Source organism: Protopterus annectens, chromosome 4.part0 (genome assembly GCF_019279795.1).
Source record: "Protopterus annectens isolate FY-2018-M chromosome 4.part0, PAN1.0, whole genome shotgun sequence".
NCBI classification, from domain to species: Eukaryota; Metazoa; Chordata; order Ceratodontiformes; family Protopteridae; genus Protopterus; species Protopterus annectens.
The window spans coordinates 893,894,664-893,920,934 of NC_056733.1; the positions used below are offsets into that span (position 1 = coordinate 893,894,664).

General features: G+C 41.4%; 1 protein-coding gene across 2 annotated transcripts in view; it reads right to left on the reverse strand.

The window, feature by feature from the left end:
• Positions 1-1,687: 1,687 nt before the first annotated feature.
• Positions 1,688-26,271, reverse strand: part of PISD (phosphatidylserine decarboxylase) — a 318,298-nt gene continuing 293,714 nt past the window's right edge. For both annotated transcript variants that reach the window (XM_044068852.1, XM_044068853.1), the window contains one exon: positions 1,688-3,439. In XM_044068852.1, the coding sequence (XP_043924787.1) occupies positions 3,215-3,439 (225 nt within the window). In that variant the 3' untranslated portion in view covers positions 1,688-3,214. The remainder of the gene's footprint in view (positions 3,440-26,271) is intronic.

A 26,271-nucleotide genomic window follows, 5' to 3' on the forward strand; every position in this document is an offset into this window, starting at 1 on the left:
ATTCATTGGAAGGCTTCAAATAAGGTCTCTTCTTCCTCTCAGGATCTGAATACCTCCCCCCCCCATCATATGAACCATTGGTACTTCTGACAGTTTTCTTCAAATAATTAATTTTCCTCCAGCAATTAATTTCCGCTAATATTTTGAGTTTTAAACTCCACAGTGTAAAAAGCCACACTCAACTTTTCATAAGTAAATAGCATCATTATGAACTATTCCTAGCAGTAAGGAAAGAACACCTTCTTTCCATGGCAATATTAGAAAACAAAGTGTGGTGCTCAATGTATTGATGCCACCCTTGAAACCACCCTGCTGCCTGAGATCTTCGGATGAGGTCAATCATTTACACAAACACCTACTTTAGCTCCAGATAACCAAGGACTTCTCACTCAACAGGGATGCTACTCTGCACATCTGCTTGTGGATTTATTTTTCAGATGTTCAAGAGTTCAGGTCTCTTTGTGTAACAAAAAAAAAAAGAGTTTCTTCTTTCTTTCAGCTTGACATTTCTCAGCCTGGAAAGAAAGAAAATATGGATGGCTTCACCCCATCACCTGACAGCAATGACTGAGTGAGACTGGACGGGTGAAGCCACAGCATCCTACCTACACAAGGCACACCTGTAAAACTGCCCTCCTGATTCAGCATCCTTTGAAAATGCGGGATCATTGTGCACATCTACATAACTGACAATGAGCATCATGGGAAGAGGAAGTCACTACAGGGCCGACATCTGCATTCAGAATGGGAGAGTCAATACACATGTGGCTTGGGCAACAGCGTGTGAATATATGTAATATCAAACTGCAGATGTATGCAGTTAAAAAACCTTGCAGTGCTGTGGAATGTGATGCCTAACCACTCACCTCTTAAGCGCACGAACCATTTAGGATAGTTGTCTTTAGTCAAAGTGAGGGGGCTGCCCCTAACAGGAAGATATTCGAAAAGTAGTTACATGTTTAAAGTGGGCAATGTACTTTTGTCTGGATGCTACTTTCTGTGTAGGAAAGTATTGTGTTTTTAATTTTGGCTGTATGCTCATGGTAGGAGTGTTTCTCTCCCATATAACATCATCTGTACATCCCAGTGCCAGTGGAAAACTGCAGGCCCTTGGGCAAGTGGCCACGTCCATCAACTGACACAAGGCTCCAGACAAGATTTGGACCTAATATCCAAATGACATGCCATGGACTTTGCTAATGGTGTTAAGTAATCTGGCTCAAACTAAATGGAAGAACTAGAATAATGCAACTTTTTTGTAGAGGATTTTACTGTCTCATTTGTTTAGACTGTTGTTTATGTTATCATCTTGCAGAGCAGCCAACCAAGCCACTTCAGCTGTATGTAGTAAAAGCCGAAAAGACAACCTGAAACAGATGGGAGTCTAATACAAAAAGACAGAAGAGAGAATTGTAATTCATACTGATTGTCCTCATGAAAGAAAAACGTATTTAAATTTTTCAGTGGGGAGAAAAAAAGATTCACAATGAAAATGGTGAGCCTTGCTAAATTGGAACTTATGTTTGTTATCTACAGTAAATGAAACATATAAAGGTGGCCAGCATAAACACATACTGTAACCATAAACATCACACAGAGATGAGGTTCAAGGAAAAGAAACTTCTCTCTACAGTTCAATGTAATTCTTCATCCAAGGTTGCACAAATCTGAAGATAAAGGTAAAAAATTAAAAAGTCACCTTTTCTCTTTATTCTGAGTTGGCCAGTTTACAAGTCAGTGTTAAAAACAAAGTACATCACATGTGACAAAGCAACAGCTGTGTCCATGAACTGTTGGTAATCCAAAACTTTGCCAAAACACTCAAATGTTGACCAAACATTACACAACACCAGCATTCCAAATATAGCTTAATCATCATAGATAGCAACCACTGCATGTTTATTCATTTAATTTCTGCAACAATTGTTAAAACATTTCTGACCAGCGAGAAGAAATAAAACACTTAAAATACCTCAAACAGTATGCTAAGGTTTGCAGGTACAGACTAGTATGCAAAATTGCATATGTGAGGCATGGTTCTAGTGCTGCAATGAAATCCATCAGCCACTGTATATCTCTCTCTCCAATGGCTCATATGTGGGAACATACCCATGTCAGGAGGGAGGTGAAGTCCACTGCCTGAAAGACCACAAAGTCAGGAATACTGCATGAGAAGCCTATGCAAAAATCAGCAAGTGACAAAGGATACTGAACATTTACACTTCTTTTAAATGTCATAGGTCCACGCAACAAACCTCTTATTAGAAGATTTTGCAGTGGCAGGTCTATGTAACATGGAACTGTGAACTGCAGCTGGGAAAGACAGCCATGGCTGTAGGGTAAAATGAGTGCAGCTCTAAATGGCTAAACCAGAAAAGATAGGGGGAGGAAGAGGAGGGAACTCACACCCTTCTATTAACCATTTAACATGTACCACGACACGTGCCTTAACGGCACCGTTAAAGTTATCCCACTTCTCAAAAACAGGGAGGACTACAGAATGTCCTAATACAGTACACTGACTAAAATTATGTTGGTGAAGAGTCACAAAAGAGGACCCACCCCCAGTGTTCAAGATGTCCTGTTGCAGCTTTTCACAAAACAGCAATTCCTTACAGCAGGCAGCAGTATGCTCAGTGACATTTAGCATCATGCCAAAAGCCAGTGCTCCTCCTCCCAAACAAACTCCCCATGAACTCCATTTCAGGCAGAAAACTATCAAACTGAGACAGGTTTTCCCCCAAAATATTTTTTTTTGAGATTCACAGAACTCAGAATGGGTACAAAATATTTCTGTCAAATGCAGATGCAGTGAAACATTCAAATTCCAAGTGACTGCTTCCACCAATGATGGATGACATTTCACACAATTTCCTTATGCAGTTTCAGTGCTACAGTCCTTCCCCATTGACATAGGCTTCCCAGAAGTACAGCCTGACCCCCTCATCAGACCCAGATGGAACTATACAGAGAATGACCTGCTGATCCAAAATCACCTTCTGTAACACAAGCTGTATGGCCTCCCACTAGCAGAATAAGAGGATACTTTCTTATCCTCAATTCATTCATACACGGCAGTGCTACAGACAGCACCAATCTCTTTCACCTGCATAAAATGATGTTTCCTGCACAGGTCTTGTTTAAGAACAGTAGTTTCCTGCTGCTTTCAGATATGCCTTCACTATTCTCTACTGCTGACTGGCAAACATTTAAGTCACATGGACCCTAGGGCCTCCCCAAATCTAATCTTCTGTCCAGATTTCAAACTGAAAGCAAAATCTTTTGGGGCCTCGAAGATGAGCACAATTGTTGAGCCCAGATTGAATTCCCCCAAGTGCTCACCCTTCCGCATAACAATCCCTTCATTCCGGAAGCTGGTTACATAGCTGAAGTCATTATAAGATCCTTTGCTGTAGCGAGGACTGTTTGTGTGCAAATCCTGCAGAGAAAAGGGGAAAAAATCATTAAAAGTCATCAGGCCTTTTAAGACGCAATGTAGACATGCAAGTCAAGTCCCACTGTATCCAACCCTTCCTAGACAGATGAAATGTCTTACTGGTCTTGGACCATGACAATTAGCACCAAGTTTCAACATCACAGCCCTCTGGAAGCATTTCCCTCCAACAGAATGCACAGGCATGCTAAGCAGTCACATGACTATCACAGTGCATCTTGCAGTAAGCAGACATCAGCATCAGCTCAGAATGAAGTATGCCAGTAGCATCTAACTGCAGCAGTAGCTCTAAAACACACTACCTCACTGAAATCAGGATGGTCACATATGCAGTTAATGTAACTGCCTTTAGCTTCCAGAATGCCAGACTTGCTTCTAAAAATCTTTATATAAACAGTTTCTCCTTAAATAAATTAAAATATTACATGGATATCATTGTAGTGAACAATTCACCTTCTCTGGAAAAACCAGCCAACAAGAACAGTGCACTTCACCAAACAAATGCTACAGTTATACACTTACCATAATGTTAACTCGTCAACCAGTGTGAAACTTTGGCAAACTACAAGCCCCTCTTCTTTTACCCATAATACCCTACCAGCTAGCTTCTACTCCAAAACTCTGTTATGTAGAAGAATCAGAAAGAATACAGCTACCACTAAGAATCCTCCAGATCATGTCTGCACAGAGACAGGGGTAAAGAGGTAAGCTGACAAGGATAAACTTCCGCATTCAGAGTTAATGCTATGGTAAGGACATAACTTTCTTCTCTGAGATAAGACAGGCCATTCATAGGTTCATAGATGGGTACTAGGCTATTGGCCCTGGGGCCTATATAAGCCTAGCCAAAAAAGTTTCCTGGCTTTCACCACCCAAGAAAGTTATTTTCCTGGGCCCCTGTCTAGCAGAGCCAAAGACGTGATCCCCGGGGTGAATTTCCTATTTCCCATCCAATTGTCGAGATTTTTCTTAAAGAGGGCTAATGAGGAGCTTTGCTTGACATGAATGTGTAGTCTGTTCCAGAACATGGGAAGTCTCTGGGACAGGAATCTATCCCTCCAGCATGTTCTGTTTATTGTGGTGGCAAGGTTTAAGCCCCTGGAATGTGTGGCTCAGAGGGATTGGGGTTTCTTTAAGTGTAGCATGTCCAACAGATCTGGGTTTGACATGGCTTTGTACGTTAGGCAGAGGTCGCCTCTGAGTAGGCGATAAGCAACAGAGCAGAGCTGGAGTTTTTTGAGACAGTCTGCATATGGCATTTGTTTGAGGCTGGTAATCCACTTAGTGAGGTAATTCTGTGGCCTTTCTAGTTGTAGATGTCTTGGAGGTACATGCCAAATGGGGTGTTATACTCTATAATGGGTCTGATGAGGGATGAGTAGAGAGGAACAATGACCTCTTTTTTTCTACAGGTGAACCCATTTGTGATGAGGTGTGCCACGTAGAAGGATTTCCTGACTACTGTGGTGATGTCAAAGGAGAGACTACTGTCCACCTGTGTCCCAAGGTCTCTTATCACACTTTTGGTGTTTAGTAGGCTACCGCTTACGTGGTAGTTCATGGGTACAGTGTTTTTCCCAAAGGGGATGACAATGCACTTCTTCACTGAGCTTGAGGCCATGACTTTGACACCAAGCATCAGTCTCAGTGAGGCCCCTTTGTAGAATGTCCACATCATTAGGTGATTCTATTATGGCACCTAGTTTTGCAGTCGTCTGCAAATGTCATTAGCCAAAGACCTGCTGTATTAGCCTGGACTTCTGAGAAGTAGATGCCAAACAGGAGAGGACTCAGGACTGAGCCCTGTGGCACTCCACTTGTCACTGGTCTGAAGTTGGATTTGGAGTCGGCTACTTTCACTGTGTAGGTTCTGTCAGTGAGCCAGTTGGCCACCCGTCTTGTGACAGAGATTTATGCCCAGTCTAGTGATTTTATCTATAATTCCAGAGTGGGGGATGTTGTCGAAAGCCTTGGCGAGGTCAAGATAGGTTGTGTGCACCACCTTACCCTCGTCCACAGCTCTGGTGACTGCTTTAAAGAAGTCAATCAGGTTTAGGAGACATGACCTACCCTTTTACAAACCCAAACTGAGTGGGGTCCAGAGTTTGAAGGTTACCTATGTCCTTGTTTATAAGCTCCAAGATGATACGTTCCATGGCCTTGCAGACCAGGCTTAGTCAGGCTAATGGGGCGGTAGTTCCCAAGGTCCATGGTGGCGCCCCCTTTGTAGAGTGGGATAACTGTCGCTGTGTGCCATTCAGTAGGCACAAAGCCTGAAGTGTGGCTATGATTGAACATGGTACTTAGGTGGGGTGCCAGTTCATTCTGTAGTTTGTGCAGAATGCAGCTTGGAATGTTGTCAGGTCCTATGGATGCTGTGTTCTTGGCTTTGGAGAGTGCAGTCTTTACTTGTGCAGCCGTGATTACAGGGGCTTTGCATTCTTCCAGTATAGTGATGGGCCCTTCGGGGGGTAAGGGGTGAAGTTTGCACAGAACCTATCTGGCAGGATGTTGGCAGTATCATTTGGTTCTGTATATCTAGTGCCATTGTGCTGTAGCTCAGAGCAGATTTGAGTGTCGCCATTGAGATTTTTGACACAGCTTTAGAATTCTTTGTGGTTGTCTTTAGAATCAGTGGCAATTTTATTTTCGTAAACAGCTTTGGAGGATTTTATGAGGGGATCTCCGCTTCTTACTGAGGCTGACCAGGGAGTTCCTGCAATCAGGGGATTTTACTCTTTTGTAACAGCTTCTTCCTTCTGTTGTAGAGTTTGTTTATGGCACGGGACCACCAGATTGGCTTCCTTTTTTTGGAGGATAGCGTCTTGATTCGGTTGGGGATGGCATTATCCATGCAATCGTGTATGTGCTTATTCAGTGCATTTGTATAGGATTCAGCAGTCGTACCTCTAATTTCCTTCTGTATGGGTGTCATGAAGCTTGCCACTTCTGTCTTAAGAAGCTGGCTTTGGAGAAGGTTTTTTATGGTGGTTTCTTTAATGGGGACGGGATATTTATGTCTAGGGTGATTTGCTTGTCGTCAGATCTGACCAGTGAGGAGTTGACCTCTGTCGTGGAACATCGGTTGCCCATATTGGTAATGACCAGGTCCAGGATAATGTTGCCCCTGGTGGGGGTATGGACAAGCTGATCCAGGGCATTGGAATTTATGAATTCCAGAAAGCGTTGAGCAAATGAGTAAGTACATGAGTAGTTTTCCCAGTTGATGGTGAGGTAGTTGAAATCGTCCACTGTTAGGGTATTGGGCTGTACCTTACTATTACCCAGTATATCAAGAAACGTGGAGTGGGCATCCTGATGCATGGCAGGGATCTGTAACAAGCTACAATCTGGATTGCAGTACTGCCCAGTCTTAGCTGCATTTGGATAATTTCGGATGCATTATATTGAGCAACTAGCCAGGAGGTGTGGATATCCTTAATGAATATGGACATGCCTCCTCCTTTACTGTTGCAGTCCAGGTAAGGTGGCCGAAAAGTGTGGTATGAGTTACAGCCTGGTAATGCAGGGGTGTTCTCTAGAGCCTTGAACCAGGTCTCCATTACTGCACAGATGTCGACATTCTCCATTTTAAGGAGTGCCTCAAGTGAGTGCATTTTGAGGTTTAGACTTCTAGCATGGAGTGCCATTACCCTCAGATTTTGCTTGCTTATACCTGCTACAGTGGTGAGTTTGTCATTTGAACCTTGCCTAAAAAAGGCACTACAGGTGTGGCAAGAGCCTTAGCCAGTATCCAGAATCCCAGGGGCGACAGGTGCAGGCCATCTCTGGCAAAGCATCGTGGTCTGTCAATCATGTCGTCCTAGGCAAACACTGGATTCCCCTTAAAATGACACCAGAAGCTTAGCCAATTGTTGAAGTCAATCATTTTTGTCCTTGTATTACAGTATCATTCTGGGTGATGGCAGGATGCTACTCAAGGCTAGGATCATACCTGCCTGGGCTACATGATCCGAGAGCTCCTCCATGTCTTTTTTCATGTAGTCCAGGGAGGTACGTTTCAGGTCATTCACAACAACATGGACAATGACAGAGTCATATTTGTACTTGTTGTGCAGTGACCCGAGTGCTTGCATTATGTGGCGGATCCTGGCACACGACAAACAGTAACTTTCTCCTTGTTTAGCCTGGTGAGTGGGACATCAGTGTGCCTGACTATAGTCGCCTATGACTAGTGTGTTGGGTATGTTGTTTTGCCTTAAGGGCTGAGGTTGAGTGGCACACTGATTTTGTGGGCTATGTGTCATTTGGGTAGTGTTGGTTGGGGGTGGTTGCTTGCATTTCAGCTTTGGAGGTCTCTGTTGTTTGGGCAGATTTTTATTGAGAGCCTCCGCAAATGTAGATGTGTGTTTTGTCTTACTGTGTGTGGGTTTAGGTGGTGTAGGTTTTGATGGACTATGTGTTGAGTGTGGTTCGGTGCACGTGTTTACCTTATCCTCTTGACTGTCTAGTACAGTCTTGGCTGGAAACAGCTTGGCTTTCAGTTTGGCTATATAAGTGCATCTCTCACAGGTTGTAGTGTTGGGTGGTAGGAGGAGAGGGTTGTCAGTGTACATTAGGCAACTGCTACATTGCCCCAAGATGCCCAGATTCATCAGGTGGACAGGGGAAAATACTGGGAGCTGACCCTTAGACATGCCTGGTTAGGTGCTTATTAATTTAAGTACTAAAAACTTTCCTCCTAACAAGTGAGGAAAGTTGATTGCTGCAGTAATTTGTAGATTTAGTGCTTGCAACTGTTTTCCTCCTAACAAGTGAGGAAAGTTGATTGCTGCAGTAATTTGTAGATTATTTAGTGCTTGCAACACGTTTTGAACAAGTACTGAGCACAAGGAAACAGTTTAGAGTGCTAAAACTAGAAAACTGGCTAGTTCTAAGGGACAATTAGAAGAGCAGACTTTCTGACACCGGAAATAGTTTAGCTCTAGTTAAATGGCGCTGCATGATGCACAAAACCATGCAAACACGGGTTTTTAAACAGAAAGACGACAGAGATAGAAATAGCCCAAAATGGCCAATAAAATACAGATTCTGAGCTGAAACCACTCCTCCAGCAACAGATAGGCTGCTCAAAGCTCACCACTCTCTCTGATGAACAGAGAAGTTTCCTTCTATCTTAGTAAGGTCTGGTATGGGCAACACAGAAACTACAAAACAGCCCAGAATTCAGCAAAATCTCAAAACAGGACTCTACTGGTTACAGAAAGGCAGAAAACGAGTAGAGAGAAAATATATTTTTTTTGTTTTTTTTTTCAAAAATTAAAACAGATACAGTAAAACAAACACTTTTAAAGCAGAAAAATGGCTATCCCCCACTTGAGTGTGTAGCCCTCAACAGTTGAAAAAGACTTCAAAACGATCAGTTAAAGTGCAAACAGTACAGAATTAAAAAAACAGTTCAAATAAGTTGCAAAGTTAATAAAAATGCTCTGAATAGTGAGGCTAGCGAAAATAAGCAATAAAAACACAATAAAACTACAGAATCTGAGCTGAAACCATTCCTCCAGCGACTGATAGGCTGCTCAAAGCTCACCACTCTCACTGATGAACAGAAGCTATTAACTCCCCAAGTAATGTTGACATCCTACAGAAAGGTCTCCATGAGACCGACGACTGATGTCAGAAAGTAGTTGTGTACACTTACCATAAATGTAGATGCTCGAGTGTATTCACTGTTGCAGTCAATGTGGGTTATCTGCCTGCAGGTAGCCCTCAGCTGGCCTGAATATCAGAGTCTTGGATTCCTGCATCAGATGCGGTCTCTTCTTCCATGACGTCAGGTCGTCAGGGGTATAAAACATGCAGCCGATGCCATTACATCAGTTTTTCTTGCCCCAGATGTCAGGTGCCCCCACAATGAGAAACAATTATATGTTATGGTACACCTTCATCAAATAGCAAATACACCAGAAAGCTTAAATACACCAAACAAGAAGGAAAGGTAGAACCCAAGAGAAGTCAGGGGGCTGGAGGGAGGGTAACCAGGACTACAACAGTGAATACACTCAAACAGCTACATTTATGGTAAGTGTACACAATTGTACTATGTTCTTCGTGTTTCACTTTTGCAGTCATCACATTTGGGTTGATTCCCAAAGCTAAGGAAGGGAGGAGGAAGTTAGAGAGCATTAGGACCAGCTATTAAGCCCTGCAGGACTGCAGTGGCAAAACCAGCTCTGGATTTAGAAAAAATAGGCATGTGGTAATGCTTGAAGGTATGTACAGAGCTCCAGGTAGCAGCTTTTAGGATGTCCCTGGTAGGGACTCCTCTGAGAAAGGCTGCAGAGGTAGATGCTGCCCTGGTGGAATGTGATCTTATCCCCTGTGGGGTAGGTTTTCCATTGTGCTTATAAGCAGAAATGAATGCAATGGGCTATACATTTTGAAATGGTTTGCTTTGAAATGGCCTTCCCTCTGCCTCTGCAGCAAAGCCAACTAGCAGCTGTTCAGATTTTCTGATAGGCTTAGTCCTGTCCAAATAAAATCTAAGTTGTTAGAGCACGTCCAAAGAGTGCAGTATTCATTTTCCTTTGTTTTGTGGATTTGGGAAAAAGGTAGGCAAATGAATGGACTGACTTAGGGCCACACTAGACACCACCTTGGGCATAAAGGAAGGATTGGTCCTGAGGGAAACCTTGTCTGCATGGAAGATAATGAAGGGCTCCACTGCCATGAGGGCCTGCAAAATTCAGACACTCTTCTTGCTGAAGTGATGGCTAGAGGGAAGGCTGTTTTCCAAGAAAAGAATTTAAACTCTGCAATTGCAGCTGGTTCAAATGGAGGGAGAGTGAGCTTTTCCAATACAAAATTAAGGTCCCAGGCTGGAGTAGGGGCTCTCTCAGGGGGGGTCTTAAATTTTTGGCCCCTCTGAGGAATTGCTTTAGCAGGGGGTGAGAGAAGAGGGGTGGTTCAGTATTACAATGTGCTGAAATGGCAGAGGCATGAATTGTAATTGATGAGAAGGATAGGCCCTTGTGAAGCATTTCTGTCAAGTACTGAAGTATATGAGGTAAGCTGGGCACCATTGTGCCCATCCCCCGAGTCTGGCTCCAGGAACAGTCACTTTTCAGTATAGGATTTTCTAGTACTAGGCCTCCTTGCCTCCAGAACGACATCTAGCACCTGCTTACTGAGGGATGCCATTGGAGATCTCAAGGAATTAGCCAGGCTGTAAGGTTCAGGGTTTGAAGCTGAGGGTGCAGAATCCGGCCCGCCTGCTGGGACAGCAGGGAAGGAGTCTGAGACAGGTGCCATGGTTCTAGCAGTGTCATACTGCGCAAGAGAGGGTACCAGTGCTGGAGTGGCCAGTCTGGTGTAATCAGTATTGTCCTTGGCTTGTCCTGTTTGATCTTTAGCAGAACCTTCGAAAGGAGAGGCAGAGGGGGAAAGGCATAAACCTAGAGGCTTTCCCAGGTAAAGGACAGGGCATCCACTTTCCAAGCTTGACTGTGGGAAGTTCTTGTGCAGGATTTGTCCAATTGGTAGTTCTGAGGGGAGGCAAACAGGTCCATCTCTGGAGTCCCCCATTTGTTCCTCAAGAGGTTGAGTATTCTTTGGTTCCAGCTTCCATTCATGTGGGTCCATGAGATTTCGGCTTAGGTCGTCTGCCAGAGAATTTAGCTTGCCTGGCAGGAATTGAGCCTGTAGGTGCACTTGGTAGCCCAAGGCTGTGTTCCACAGAGCCTTGGTTAGTCTGCAGAGAGGGTACGAGTGGGTTCCCACCTGTTTGTTTATGTACCACATAACTGTGGTGTTGTCTGTCTTCACTAATAATTGTCCTGGAAGAATGTGGTCTTTGAAGGCTGTCAGGGAATTCTGTACAGCTAACATTTCTTTTTGGTTGATATGCAGGTGCATATGTCTTGGGTTCTATTTGTCCTGAATGCACTTCCCTGCCAAGTGAGCCCCCCATGCATAGTCTGATGTGTCTGTTGTTAGGGTTTGGGCGGCAGGGAGTAGAGTGAAACAGAGCCCCTTGTTGTGGTAGCAGGCCTCTGCCCACCAAAGGAACTCTGTCTTTATACAAGGAATGATAGGAATCCTTAATTCCAGGTCCTGAGAATGTTGACATCATAGGCTTTTTAGATACCATTGTAGTTTCCTCATATGCAGTCTTGCATACGGAATTAGTAGAATGCAAGAGGCCATGAACCCCAGGACTTGCAGAATTTTCCTTGCAGATAGCGGGGTCTTTGTGGCCAGTAGTTTGAAATAGGTTGTCAAATAAACTTGTTTCTCTGGAGTGAGGAAAGCCATCTGAGAAGTTGTGTTCAAGCTTGCTCCCAGGAATACAATCTGTTGGCAGGGTACTAGATGGGATTTCTTTTCATTTATGGTGTACCCCAGTGAGGTTAGAAGTTTCTTTACGAATGCCAGATGTTTTACTAGCAAGTCCTGGCTTTCTGCCTGAATCAGACAATCGTCCAAGTATGGGTATATTTGAATATTTCTCTGCCTGCAAAATGCAATGGCTGGAGCTAGGCACTTTGTGAATACCCTGGGCACAGTAGATAAGCTAAAGGGCAGTGCAGAGAACTGATAGTGCATGGAGTCTGCCCTGAAGTGTAGGTATTTCCTGCAAGATTCCCTTATTGGAATATGCAGGTAAGCTTCCTTTAAGTCCAAGGTTGCCAACCAGGCATCGTTGTCTAGCATAGGATGCAGCTGTTGAAGTGTTAGCATTTTGAATTTTGGGATTACCAAAAAGGTGTTTAGAATAGGGAGGTCCAGGATAGGACGCCAGGAGCGGTCTTTTCTGGGTGCCAGGAAAAGTCTTGAATAAAAACCTTGTCCCCTTTCTTCTGCTGGGACAGGTTGAATAGCCCTGATACGTAGAAGAGAGAGAACCTGCTGTACAGCCTCTGCCCACTGATTTGGAAGTAGGTCTGGCCAACCGTTTGGGGTTGGTAAGGTGTGGAAGTGGAATCTGTATCCTTGGGAAACTATATTCAAAACCCATTTGTCCTGGGTAATGAGTTCCCAGTTTTTTGCATGCAGGGCGAGCTTTCCTCCTAAGGGAGCAGGTAGCTGAGCAGGGCTTGGAAGGGTTAAGGTTAAGCCATTGTGCCATTTTTCCGTAGGGGGGGTGTCTTACTACTCCCTGCTTTGGAAATGGGAGCCCCCCACTGCTAAGGCCGGTGCATAGCCTGAGACTGTAACCTAGGTGGTCTGCTGTTCCTGGGTTTGGACTGAAAAGGCCTGGAAGAGGCTGGAAAGGACTAATTCTTTAAAGTCCAATGCCTACTAAATCTGGGAGGCTGTAGTTGCAGGAAATCTTTAACAGTTTGCATAGATTTAGCTTTTCCCTCCATCTTTTTGATGATTTATTCTGCTTTGTTGCAAAATAGGTGGTCTTGGTTTAAGGGAGCATCCAGTAATTTAACTTTAACATGAACTGGCAAGTTTTGCTCCTTAAGCCAAGCATGCCTTCTAAGTGCAGACCCAGTGACAGCAGCCCTGCAAGATGCTTCTAAAGAGTCAAAATCACATTGCAAAGAATGTTTACCAACTTGTTCTGCAGAATGCATTAAATCCTGTAATTCTTTGTGTTCAGCACAGCCAAGACTCAACATCATTTTCTGTTTAAGCAGTCCCATAATATGCTGCTGGTACTTTAACATATGAAACTGGCAATTTAAAGCCCTAATGACCAAAGTAGCAGAAGTATATACCTTCTTACCTCATCTGTCCAAGGCTCTAGAATCTCTATCAGAAGAGGTACGGTTCTTGGCAGCAGTAGCCTTAATGCTCTTTGGTCCTTGGGAAATGGTCTCTGGATCAGCAGTAGAATTCTTGAAGAGGAACTTGTGAGAGTCAGGTACTCTGGAATACCTGTCAGGTTTTATGGGAGCTGGAGGTAAAGTGTCTGGGGAAATGCTGTCCAGAACAGGATGGATAGCTAAAGGCCTGTGTTGAGGGAGGAGTAAGAATTCCCTAAGCCTCTTTTTGGAGTCAGAGTAATCCTGGCTTTCCGAGCGGAAATGCTCCCTAATAGTGTGCAAGGTTTCACCAAAAGAAAAATCTTCTGGAGGGGAAGCAGAGGGAATAGAATCCTCTGCATGAGAATCCTCATAGGTAGACAAGGGCAAATTCTGGTAATCAGAAGAAACAGAAATATCAGATTCCTGATCAGAAAAATCAGAAGGAAAATCAGTTCTAGGTCTCAGACGGGGAAGGCTGGCTTCCCCTAATTAAGGTAATAAGGTCTTCAGCCATTCTAAGCATTTGTTTTTTAGGCATATGGGCCTGAGCATGCGGCTTGGACGTCGGTTTTCTAGGCATGGGTCGAGTTTTAGGCCTGGATGAAACAGATGGCGTCTGTTTAAAATGCAAATCTGTAGGCCTGAATACACCCTCAGAAGCCGGTGCCTGCACAGCGGCTCTGGACCCATCCAAGGTAGAGACATCCGCAGGTTCCACAGTCAAAGAAGCATCTCGCAGCATACCGGACTCTGAATGGGTCTCAGTAGAGGCCTGCAAATTTGAGGTAGCGGGTATCAGGGGCTGCGAAAGCACCTCACTGAGTACCGGTGGACTGGCGACTAGCATAACGGAAGCATCATTGGCAGTTTTGGACCTATGCAGTCTGTCTCTGTCTTTATCCTTACGTTATTTCAGAATATCGGTAATCGGATGGCTTACCAAAGCTATTTCTGGATAGTTATAAGAATACCAAAATAATTTGCTGCAAATATAGCCAGACGAATAGTTTGGGGGTTGAACAAGTCACAAAACCGACAGCGGGGGACATCGTGGTCTGGGCCTAAGCAAGGAATGCAGTGCGAATGAAAATCTTTATGAGGTATTTGCTTTTCACAGTTAAGACTACTATGTTACTAAAATTTTATAAATTGTTTTCTAGTCCTGAGGAGCTTTTCTCCCCAGGTCTCTGCTGAAAATGAGCCAAAAGCTCAGCCAGACTAACCCAGTTAACAAATGTAAAATAAATAAAAATAAATAAATAAGACAATTATTAACTCTTACTGACATCGGTTAAGTGCAAGAAAAAGGAACTCCCAATGGGGTACTTAGCTTTTTTGAAAACTTCAGTTCTGAAACTCGTAAACGAAAATTTCAGGAGTCAGCCGACCGGCACTCGCGAACTGCTTCTGCTTCAGGCACCGTGGCAAGAGACTGATGTAATGGCATCAGCTGCATGTTATATACCCCTGAAGACCCGACATCATGGAAGAAGAGACAGCATCAGACGCAGGAATCCAAGACTCTGGTATTCAGGCCGGCTGAGGGCTACCTGCAGGCAGATAACCCAAATGTGATGACTGCAACAGTGAAACACGAAGAACATCCATGGCCTTAAGCTCAATGCTAAAAAATGTGTCTTCATTCCCTTTGGGAAAAACCCGGTTCCCTTGAATTACCACACTGATGGTAGTCCACTGAACAAAGAAGGAGCTATAAGAGATCTGGCAACACATGTTGACAGCAACCTCTCTTTTGACCACCACATTGCCACTGTGGTCAGAAAGTCCTTCTACGTGACAACATCTCATTACTAAGGGTTTTGCATCCAGGAAGAAAGAGGTCATTGTCTCCCCTTACTCTTCCCTCATTAGGCCAATCGAGTACAATGCCCCATTTGACATGTACCTCACTAGACACCTGCAACAACTGGAGAGGTTGCAAAAGTACCTCACAAAGAGGATCCTAGGCCTTGAACACTTGTCCTATATGGACAGACTAAAAAAACTCCAACTATTCTCAGTCTCATATCACCTACTTAGAGGTGATCTCTGCTTAACTTAGAAAGCCATGTCTGACCCAGCTTTGTTAGAAATGCTACATCTGAAGAAATCCCAATCCCGCCGCACCACACGCTCCAGAGACTTCAACCTCATTACCACAATCAACAGAACATGCTGGAGGGACAGGTTCATAATCCAGAGACTATGGATAGAATAGACTTCCCGTACATGTCAAGCAGAGCACCTCACTGGCCCTCTTCAAGAGGAATCTTGATGAATGGAAGGGAAATAGAAAATTCACCCCGGGGATCACTCCAGTGGCTCTACTCGACAGAGGCACTAGGAAAGTACAGTTGTCAACACTTGCCATAAATGTAGATGTTAGAGTGTATTCACTGTTGTAGTCATCACATTTGGGTAATCCCTGACAGGGTAGCCCTCGTCCGGCCCAAATACCAGGGGCTTAGTATTTCTGCATCGGTTGCTGTTGCTTCAGGACTGGCATCAGGTCGTCAGTGGTATAAAGTAAGGCAGCCAATGCCATTACATCAGTTTTTCTTGCCCTGTCAGGAAACCCCAAGTGGGAGCCAGGTTATGGTGGAAGAACCCTACCAGTAGAAAGTAAATACCAAAATGTTCCTTGTAAGGAGAGAGAGAGAGAGAGAAAAAGAAGAAGGGGATGGAGGGAAGGAAACCAGGACTGCAACAGTGAATACACTCGACCATCTACATTTATCAAACATCTACATTTATAGTAAGTGTACACAACTGTACTATGTTCTCTGTGTTACACTGCTGCAGTCATCACATTTGGGTTGATTCCCAAAGCTGAGGAAAAGGGTGGAGGCAGTCTAGGAGACTAGGGGCTGGCTAGGATTCCCTGCAAGACTGCAGTGGCAAAGCCTGTCCTGGATTTGGAGAAGATAGGCAGGTGGTAATGCTTGGTGAAAGTGTGAACAGATGTCCATGTGGCAGCCTCCAGGGTGTCCCTGGTGGGGACTCCTCTGAGGAAAGCTGCAAAGGTGGAGGATGCTCTGGTGCAGGGAGTCCTGACCCCCCTTAGGGGAAGGTTTTCCATGTTGCATGCAACAGAAATGGATGCAGTGTGATATTCATTTCAAAATTGTTTGTTTGGAGATGGCTTTGCCCTCTGCCCCTGCAGCAAAGCTAATGAGTAATTGATCAGCCTTTCTGAATGATTCAGTCCTGTCTAGATAGACTCTGAGCTGTCTGTGCACATCTAGAGTGTGCAGGATCATTTCCCCCTTGTTTTGATGGTTAGGGAAAAAGGTGGGCAAATTAATGGATTGGCTGAGAGCCATACTGGACACCACTTTGGGCATGAAGGATGGGTAAAGTCCTGATGGAAACTCTGTCAGCATGGAAGATGATGAAGGGCTCCACAGCCATGAGTGCTTGTGTCTCTGAGACTCTTCTGGCTGAAGTGATGGCCAGAAGAAAAGTTGTCTTCCAGGAGAGAAATTTTAACTCTGCTGAAGATGCTGGTTCAAAGGGGGGCAGGATGAGCTTTTCCAACACAAAGTTAAGGTCTCAAGCTGGGCTAGGTGCTGTTCTGGGTGGCCTCAAGTTGCTAGCCCCTCTTAGGAATAGTTTGATCAGAGGGTGTGAGAAAAGGGGCTGCTCAGTGGGGAAATGAGCAGAGATATCTGAGGCATGAATTTTTACAGAAGAAAAGGAGAGACCACTGTGTAGCAGGTCAGCTACGTAATCCAGGATGAGAGGGAGGGAGAGCTTGCTGTATTGGCTCCCTTAGCATGAATCCAGGTGCAGAACCTTTTCCATTTGTCAGCATAAGACTTTCTAGTGCTAGGGCAGCTGACCTCATCTATAACATCTAGAACCTGTTTACTGAAGTTGGCAGATAGATCAGTGGTCAGGGAATAAGCCAGGCTGCCAAATTGAGGGTCTGCAATTGGGGATGCATGAATTCTCCTTCCCTCTGGGTCAAGAGGGTTGGGGTCTGAGGGAGATGCTATGGTGGCCAGTGGGTACCAGTGCTGGCGAGGCCAGTCTGGAGCAATAAGAATTGTCCTTGGTTTTTCCTCCCTTATTTTGAGCAGTGCCCTGGTGATGAGGGGTAGTGGAGGAAATGCACAGACCGATAGATTGACCCAGGGGAAGGATATGGCATCCACTTTCCAAGCCATGCAGTGATGGCCCCTGGTGCAGAACTTGCTGAGCTGTTGGTTGGTGTGGGAGGCAAAAGGTTCGACCTTCGGGGTGCCCCATTTCTGAGTTATTAGCGTGAAGGTTCTTTTGTCTATCTGCCACTCGTGTGGGTCCAGAAGATTTCTGCTTAAGTGGTCTGCCAGAGAGTTTAGAGAACCTGGCAGGAATTGTGCTAACAGGTGGAGTTGCATGTCAGAGGCTGTGTGCCAAAGGGTCATGGTCAGCCTGCATAGAGGGTAGGAGTGAGTCCTTCCCTGCTTGTTAATATACCTCATCACAGTGGTGTTGTCTGTTTTGATCAGGAGAGCCCCTGGGGAGAGAAGGGGCTTGAAAGCTGTCAAAGCATGCTGGACAGCTATCATCTCTTTCTGGTTGATGTGCAGATGGATTTGCTGTGGGCTCCATTAGCCCTGTATGCAACTGCCATCCAGGTGTGCACCCCAGGCATAGTCTGATGTGTCTGAGGTGAGTGTGTGGTGGCAGGGGGTGAGAAAGGTAGTCCTTTATTGTCGGAGCATGCTGCTGCCCACCAAAAAAAAAAAAGAGTCGCCAGGTCTTGAGAATGTTGACACCAAAGGCTTTTTAGGTACCACTGAAGTTTCCTCATATGCAGTCTGGCATGTGGAATGCAAGAAGCCATGAACCCCAGAGCTTGCAGGATTTCCCTTGCAAATAGCTGGGATCTGGTGGCTAGTTGAGAGACGTATGCTGTCAGGAAAGTTTGCATTTCTGGTATAAGGAATACCATCTGCGATGCTGTGTCCAGGCTTTCTCCCAAGAATATAATCCTTTGGGTGGGTACCTGTTTGGATTTCTTTTTGCTGATTGTGTACCCTAGGGAGGTTAGTAGGGACTTTACAAAGGACAGGTGCTTAAGCAACTTTTTCTGGCTGTCTGCCTGAATTAGGCAGTCGTCTAAGTATGGAACAGTAGAGATAAGCTGAGATAGGATAAATAACTGCTCGTCCAACAAGGATATACAAAGATGAAACCACAATTTATTGTAGAACAATAACACATCCAGGTTTAGCGCTTTCGACTGAGCACCAGTCTTCCTCAGAACAAAAAACTACTAAAATCCTTACATATTTATACACATCAGTTAATTGCTTAATAGTATAATTGATGAAAAAAGTTCGCCAAAAAAATTAGAGACAAGACTTCTTATACTTACATCTATATAACAACCTATGAACTATTTCACCTATAAAATACAAGCACATTAAATAAACATAAATAAAAATACTAACTATATAAATGTAAAAATCAATAATTCAGAATAATAACCATTTGTACATTTAAAATATATACATATACATAATAATATACTTGTGGGTGCAATGTGTAACTAACTCACCCTAACCACTCAAATCTTATATATCTAAATAATAAATGGGAATGAGTATGGTCATGAATATAATGTAAGGCCACATATCTATTAATTGAATATATATGGCTGACAGAGTATATGAAAACAATTATGAGGCTAAAGCTAAAAAAGGTTTAATACTTATAAAATCATTTAAGCCAGGCGTCGTAGAATCAGTTAAGATTTGCCATTTACTCCAATTGGGCCAATTTCATTTTCCAATTACCTCGAAAGGGTGTATCAATTACTTGATCAATAATAGAAAAACAAAGTTGTGTTCTTCTCCTTCTCTACGCGTGCCTATATAACGCATTTTTGGTGTCACATTTGCCTGTCTTATATATGTGTTTATAAATGCTTTTCAGCTGCCTTCCGCCTTCCCTATATAGTGTGCATTGCATTTTGTACATACGCAATATAAACCACCTGCTTGGTGTAACAATTACCTGTCCTACATTTGATGGTAGTATGACATATCATCCAATTTTATAATCTTGGTTGAATTAATATATTTACATTGCCGCATCTTCCACATTTGGATGTACCTTTGTATGTATTAAGAACTTGTTTGTTGTGACTGGCTTTCACTAATAACAACTTCATATTAGGGCTGTCTTAAAAACACATCTGGGTTTGGTTCTAGTATACCCTCAATTCCATCATGGTTTATGTATTCCAGTATCTCTCTAGAATTTCCTTAATTATGTAAGTATTAGGTGTATAGGTGAGTATACACACCCTTCCAGATGTGTCATTGTCACGACATGTCTGTTGCTCCATTCTATAACAACCCAGCAGGGGTTTGTACTTGATTCCCCATTCATTATATACATAATTGATTACATCCATAACCATTTTGTCTGGGTATGCTCTACTAGTAAACATGTCCTTGATAACATTTAATTCAAGTTCCAAGATATGCTTATTGGATGACATTCTCGCTGCACGTATGCATTGCCCTTGATGACATTTTGAAAATATAAGGGGGATGATTACTACTGAAATGGACATAATCATTCGAAAATGTAGGTTTCCTGTAAATCCTGGATGTAAATCCACTTGAATCCTGACTCAATAATACATCTAAATATGAAATTTCATTTTACTATAATTATGAGTAAATTTTAAGAAATCTACTGTATTATTGATGTACTGCATAAATTTGTGTAATCTTTCCACTGATGCTTTCCACAAAATGAAGATATCATCCAAATATCTAACATATAAAACTATGTCTTGAAAGAATTCACTTTTGAACACATATTCGATTCCCAATCGCCATCACTAAATTAGCAAAATGGGAGCACACGCTGCTCCCATAGCTACTCCTTAGTCTGTCTGAAAACTCCCCTTGGCATGAAATATAATTATAATCTAGTACTAGTGACATCATGTCACAGATTAGGCATACTTTTTCCCATGAAAAATCGCTATATTTCTTCAAACTTCTCTCAAAACATTCCAGGCCCTCATCCTAGGTATGCTGGAAAAGATCAATGACGTCTACAGTCAAAAATATTAAGTTCGGATTCCATTTATCATTGGTTATTTCCCCCAGAAATCTCCACGAATCTTTCATAATATGGGGAATATTATCATACACTTTCTTGAGCCATCTATCTATCAATTTCCCAATATTAAAGGTTTTAGACCTAGATCCCGAGACAATCGGGCGAAAAGGTGGATGTTCAATAGATTTATGCACCTTAGGTATTCCAACCAGTTTAGCCAGCACTGGTAATCCATTTTCAAAAAGGAATAAGTGTTGTTGGATATTCTGTTGTCAATAAGATATTCTTCTATAATGAGATCAATACGCTTGTGTCCTATATTAATTTGGTTCAATGAGATGTTTTCATAATTCCCTGTATTGTACAATATCTCATGTAATTCCTGATAGTATTCGTTCGTATAATATATCACGGCTCCACCTCCTTTACCGGGTTTCATTACCCTGATTTCTTTATTATTCAAAATATCTTGTAGGCTTTTTCTTTCTTGTAAAGTCAAATTATCAACAGTACCATGTCCATGAATTTTCATTTTATTGTGTATCCAATAAATGTCATTGCATACCAATTGTTCAAAATTATGAATGTGTGGATTAGTGATGGGTATATAGGTACTCTTCACACAAAGGTCTGTACCAGCTATCTTATTACCCCCTTTAATGGTACCCTTGTTTATATTTTTATCATCTTCGTTGACTTTATCAAATTGCACAGCTAAATTCAGCTTCCTACAGTACATTTTGACCTCCTTGATATTATCCACCAGGTCCCATCCTGTCATGGGTATAAACTTCATCCCTTTACTTAACAGTTTGGCCCAAGCAATATCTATCTCAATGTCTGTATAATTAAAAACTTTAAATCCTTCAAATAATATAATTTCTGGTCTTTGTACCTTATTAATCTCTGTATCCACACTCAGGTTTATACCATCTATGACATCATTATTGTTACCATTGTCTCCTATGTTAAAATCAGGTGTATAGTTGAGAGGCTAGCTGGTATATTACTAACTGACGGATTCACTTTCTGTACCATTGTTTTTGTGTGTTCCATGCTGGATGGAATCTTCCACCCTGAAAATTTTCCTCCCTAAAAGAGTTCTTCGCCTGTTTCCTCTTGAGTGGATTTTTATATACTTCTGTAACCTTATAGCTTGGCCAAATATAGGCTCTATCATTTTTGTATGCTTCTATGTCACGTGTCATTTTCCTATTTTTCCTCTCCACTATACTATGTACATTATTTTCAGCATACGTATACCGTTTCATATACAGCTCTTTCCAATACTCATAATCCTGATGTTGGGTGATGGTATGATTCATATGTTCCAATTCATCTGATAACTTAATTAATTTACCATCTTGGTACTTAATTAATAATTTCATGTAATCATAACCAAACCCGTCAAATAATTCATTAAAATCCTTAATAACTTCAGTTGTGTATTTAATACCCAAAGGTAATTTAAAAAATCTGAGACCTTTCGGTACTATTTTATGCTTTAAACAATTAAATAAAAAATTACAATCAATTTTGGTATTTTTATAAGCCACTAGTTTTTTACCAAAATCAAAAATAAGTTCCTTCAATGAAGTATATAAAACCTATACGTAGTATAAGAAGTCTTGTCTCTAATTTTTTTGGCAGACTTTTTTCATCAATTATACTATTAAGCAATTAACTGATGTGTATAAATATGTAAGGATTTTAGTAGTTTTTTGTTCTGAGGAAGACTGGTGCTCAGTCGAAAGCGCTAAACCTGGATGTGTTATTGTTCTACAATAAATTGTGGTTTCATCTTTGTATATCCTTGTTGGACGAGCAGTTATTCATCCTATCTCAGCTTATCTCTACTGTTCCAGTGTTGCTTGCTCTCAGCTGATTTTGGGTCATTTGTCGGATGGCTGAGAAGATGGATTCTCCCACTGCTTTATTGCCGCCGAAGGATATTCGTGAATTAAGAGCGGATCTGACTGCACTTCAGGGTGAAGTGCACAATCTTTTGGCATTGGTTTCTGAATTGGTTATGAACATCAAACATAAAGAGAACAACTCTTGTGCTTCCTCGGAGATTGTCACAGCACACCTTGTACCGGTCCGGTCCGAGGAAGAAGCAGATGTCAATGGCGTAGGCGAGTTACCTAATGCGCATGCGCGCAGTCCGAGATCTAAACCGCATGGATGCGGTGATGTTTGTACTCCTGATGTGGGCTTTCCAAGAGCCCTAAGAGACACAGATGGTGTCTTCGATCACAATCCTGCATCTTTTGTTAGTATCAACATCGCCGAGCGTGGTAGGACCGATAGCATAACGGCATTGGACTTGGTGCATAATGGAGACGCCCATTTACTGCGGGAACAGCATGACACCATTACTGAACAGGATTGTACTTTTGATTTTAGTCTATGTAAACTGCGAGCGGATAAACAGCACAAGGGTGCTCGCCCTAAGGAGAATATTTTTGTGAAAAAATACACCAGTAATAGAATAAACAATACAATCAAGAAAAAGGTACTGTTACAGACAATTTTGCACAGGCTATTTCTAGCCCACTTAAAAGCCACTTTCATGTTAAATCTGTTGATTATGTATACCATGCAAACAGTAAGAAATGTAATGGCAGGAAGTGTATGAATGACAATCTTTTTGAACAATTTTTAACTGATAGCCATGATTTTTTTAATACTGACATGGAAAATGTTAAAGGCAGATGTTCTAATACAGAGGTTTTATATACTTCATTGAAGGAACTTATTTTTGATTTTGGTAAAAAACTAGTGGCTTATAAAAATACCAAAATTGATTGTAATTTTTTATCTAATTGTTTAAAGCATAAAATAGTACCGAAAGGTCTCAGATTTTTTAAATTACCTTTGGGTATTAAATACACAACTGAAGTTATTAAGGATTTTAATGAATTATTTGACGGGTTTGGTTATGATTACATGAAATTATTAATTAAGTACCAAGATGGTAAATTAATTAAGTTATCAGATGAATTGGAACATATGAATCATACCATCACTCAACATCAGGATTATGAGTATTGGAAAGAGCTGTATATGAAACAGTATACGTATGCTGAAAATAATGTACATAGTATAGTGGAGAGGAAAAATAGGAAAATGACACGTGACATAGAAGCATACAAAAATGATAGAGCCTATATTTGGCCAAGCTATAAGGTTACAGAAGTATATAAAAATCCACTCAAGAGGAAACAGGCGAAGAACTCTTTTAGGGAGGAAAATTTTCAGGGTGGAAGATTCCATCCAGCATGGAACACACAAAACAATGGTACAGAAAGTGAATCCGTCAGTTAGTAATATACCAGCTACCCTCTCAACTATACACCTGATTTTAACATAGGAGACAATGGTAACAATAATGATGTCATAGATGGTATAAACCTGAGTGTGGATACAGAGATTAATAAGGTACAAAGACCAGAAATTATATTATTTGAAGGATTTAAAGTTTTTAATTATACAGACATTGAGATAGATATTGCTTGGGCCAAACTGTTAAGTAAAGGGATGAAGTTTATACCCATGACAGGATGGGACCTGGTGGATAATATCAAGGAGGTCAAAATGTACTGTAGGAAGCTGAATTTAGCCGTGCAATTTGATAAAGTCAACGAAGATGATAAAAATATAAACAAGGGTACCATTAAAGGGGGTAATAAGATAGCTGGTACAGACCTTTGTGTGAAGAGTACCTATATACCCATCACTAATCCACACATTCATAATTTTGAACAATTGGTATGCAATGACATTTATTGGATACACAATAAAATGAAAATTCATGGACATGGTACTGTTGATAATTTGACTTTACAAGAAAGAAAAAGCCTACAAGATATTTTGAATAATAAAGAAATCAGGGTAATGAAACCCGGTAAAGGAGGTGGAGCCGTGATATATTATCTAACGAATACTATCAGGAATTACATGAGATATTATACAATACAGGGAATTATGAAAACATCTCATTGAACCAAATTAATATAGGACACAAGCGTATTGATCTCATTATAGAAGAATATCTTATTGACAACAGAATATCCAACGACACTTATTCCTTTTTGAAAACGGATTATCCAGTGCTGGCTAAACTGGTTGGAATACCTAAGGTGCATAAATCTATTGAACATCCACCTTTTCCCGATTGTCTCGGGATCCAGGTCTAAAACCTTTAATATTGGGAAATTGATAGATAGATGGCTCAAGAAAGTGTATGATAATATTCCCCATATTATGAAAGATTCGTGGAGATTTCTGGGGGAAATAACCAATGATAAATGGAATCCGAACTTAATATTTTTGACTGTAGACGTCATTGATCTTTTTTCCAGCATACCTAAGGATGAGGGCCTGGAATGTTTTGAGAGAAGTTTGAAGAAATATAGCGATTTTCATGGGAAAAGTATGCTAATCTGTGACATGATGTCACTAGTACTAGATTATAATTATATTTCATGCCAAGGGAGTTTTTCAGACAGACTAAAGTAGCTATGGGAGCAGCGTGTGCTCCCATTTTTGCTAATTTAGTGATGGCGGATTGGGAATCCGAATATGTGTTCAAAAGTGAATTCTTTCAAGACATAGTTTTATATGTTAGATATTTGGATGATATCTTCATTTTGTGGAAAGCATCAGTGGAAAGATTACACAAATTTATGCAGTACATCAATAATACAGTAGATTTCTTAAAATTTACTCATAATTATAGTAAAAATGAAATTTCATATTTAGATGTATTATTGAGTCAGGATTCAAGTGGATTTACATCCAGGATTTACATCCAGGATTTACAGGAAACCTACATTTTCGAATGATTATGTCCATTTCAGTAGTAATCATCCCCCTTATATTTTCAAAAATGTCATCAAAGGGCAATGCATACGTGCAGCGAGAATGTCATCCAATAAGCATATCTTGGAACTTGAATTAAATGTTATCAAGGACATGTTTACTAGTAGAGCATACCCAGACAAAATGGTTATGGATGTAATCAATTATGTATATAATGAATGGGGAATCAAGTACAAACCCCTGCTGGGTTGTTATAGAATGGAGCAACAGACATGTCGTGACAATGACACATCTGGAAGGGTGTGTATACTCACCTATACACCTAATACTTACATAATTAAGGAAATTCTAGAGAGATACTGGAATACATTAACCATCATGGAATTGGAGGGTATACTAGGAACCAAACCCAGATGTGTTTTTAAGACAGCCCCTAATATGAAGTTGTTATTAGTGAAAGCCAGTCACAACAAACAAGTTCTTAATACATACAAAGGTACATCCAAATGTGGAAGATGCCGGCAATGTAAATATATTAATTCAACCAAGATTATAAAATTGGATGATATATGTCATACTACCATCAAATGTAGGACAGGTAATTGTTACACCAAGCAGGTGGTTTATATTGCCGTATGTACAAAATGCAATGCACACTATATAGGAAGACGGAAGGCAGTTGAAAAACGCATTTATAAACACATATATAAGACAGGCAAATGTGACACCAAAAATGCGTTATATAGGCACGTAGCAGAGAAGGGAGAAGAACACAACTTTGTTTTTTCTATTATTGATCAAGTAATTGATACACCCTTCGGATGTAACTGGAAAATGAAATTGGCCCAATTGGAGAGTAAATGGCAAATCTTAACTGATTCTACGAGACCGCCTGGCTTAAATGAGTTTATAAGTATCAAACCTTTTTTAGCTTTAGCCTCATAATTGTTTTCATATACTCCCCTGTCAGCCCACGTATATATTCAATTAATAGATATGTGGCCTTACATTATACTCATGACCATACTCATTTCCATTTATTATTTAGATATATAAGATTTGAGTGGTTAGGGTGAGTTAGTTACACATTGCACCCACAAGTATATTATTATGTATATGTATATATTTTAAATGTACAAATGGTTGTTATTCTGAATTATTGATTTTTACATTTATATAGTTAGTATTTTTATTTATGTT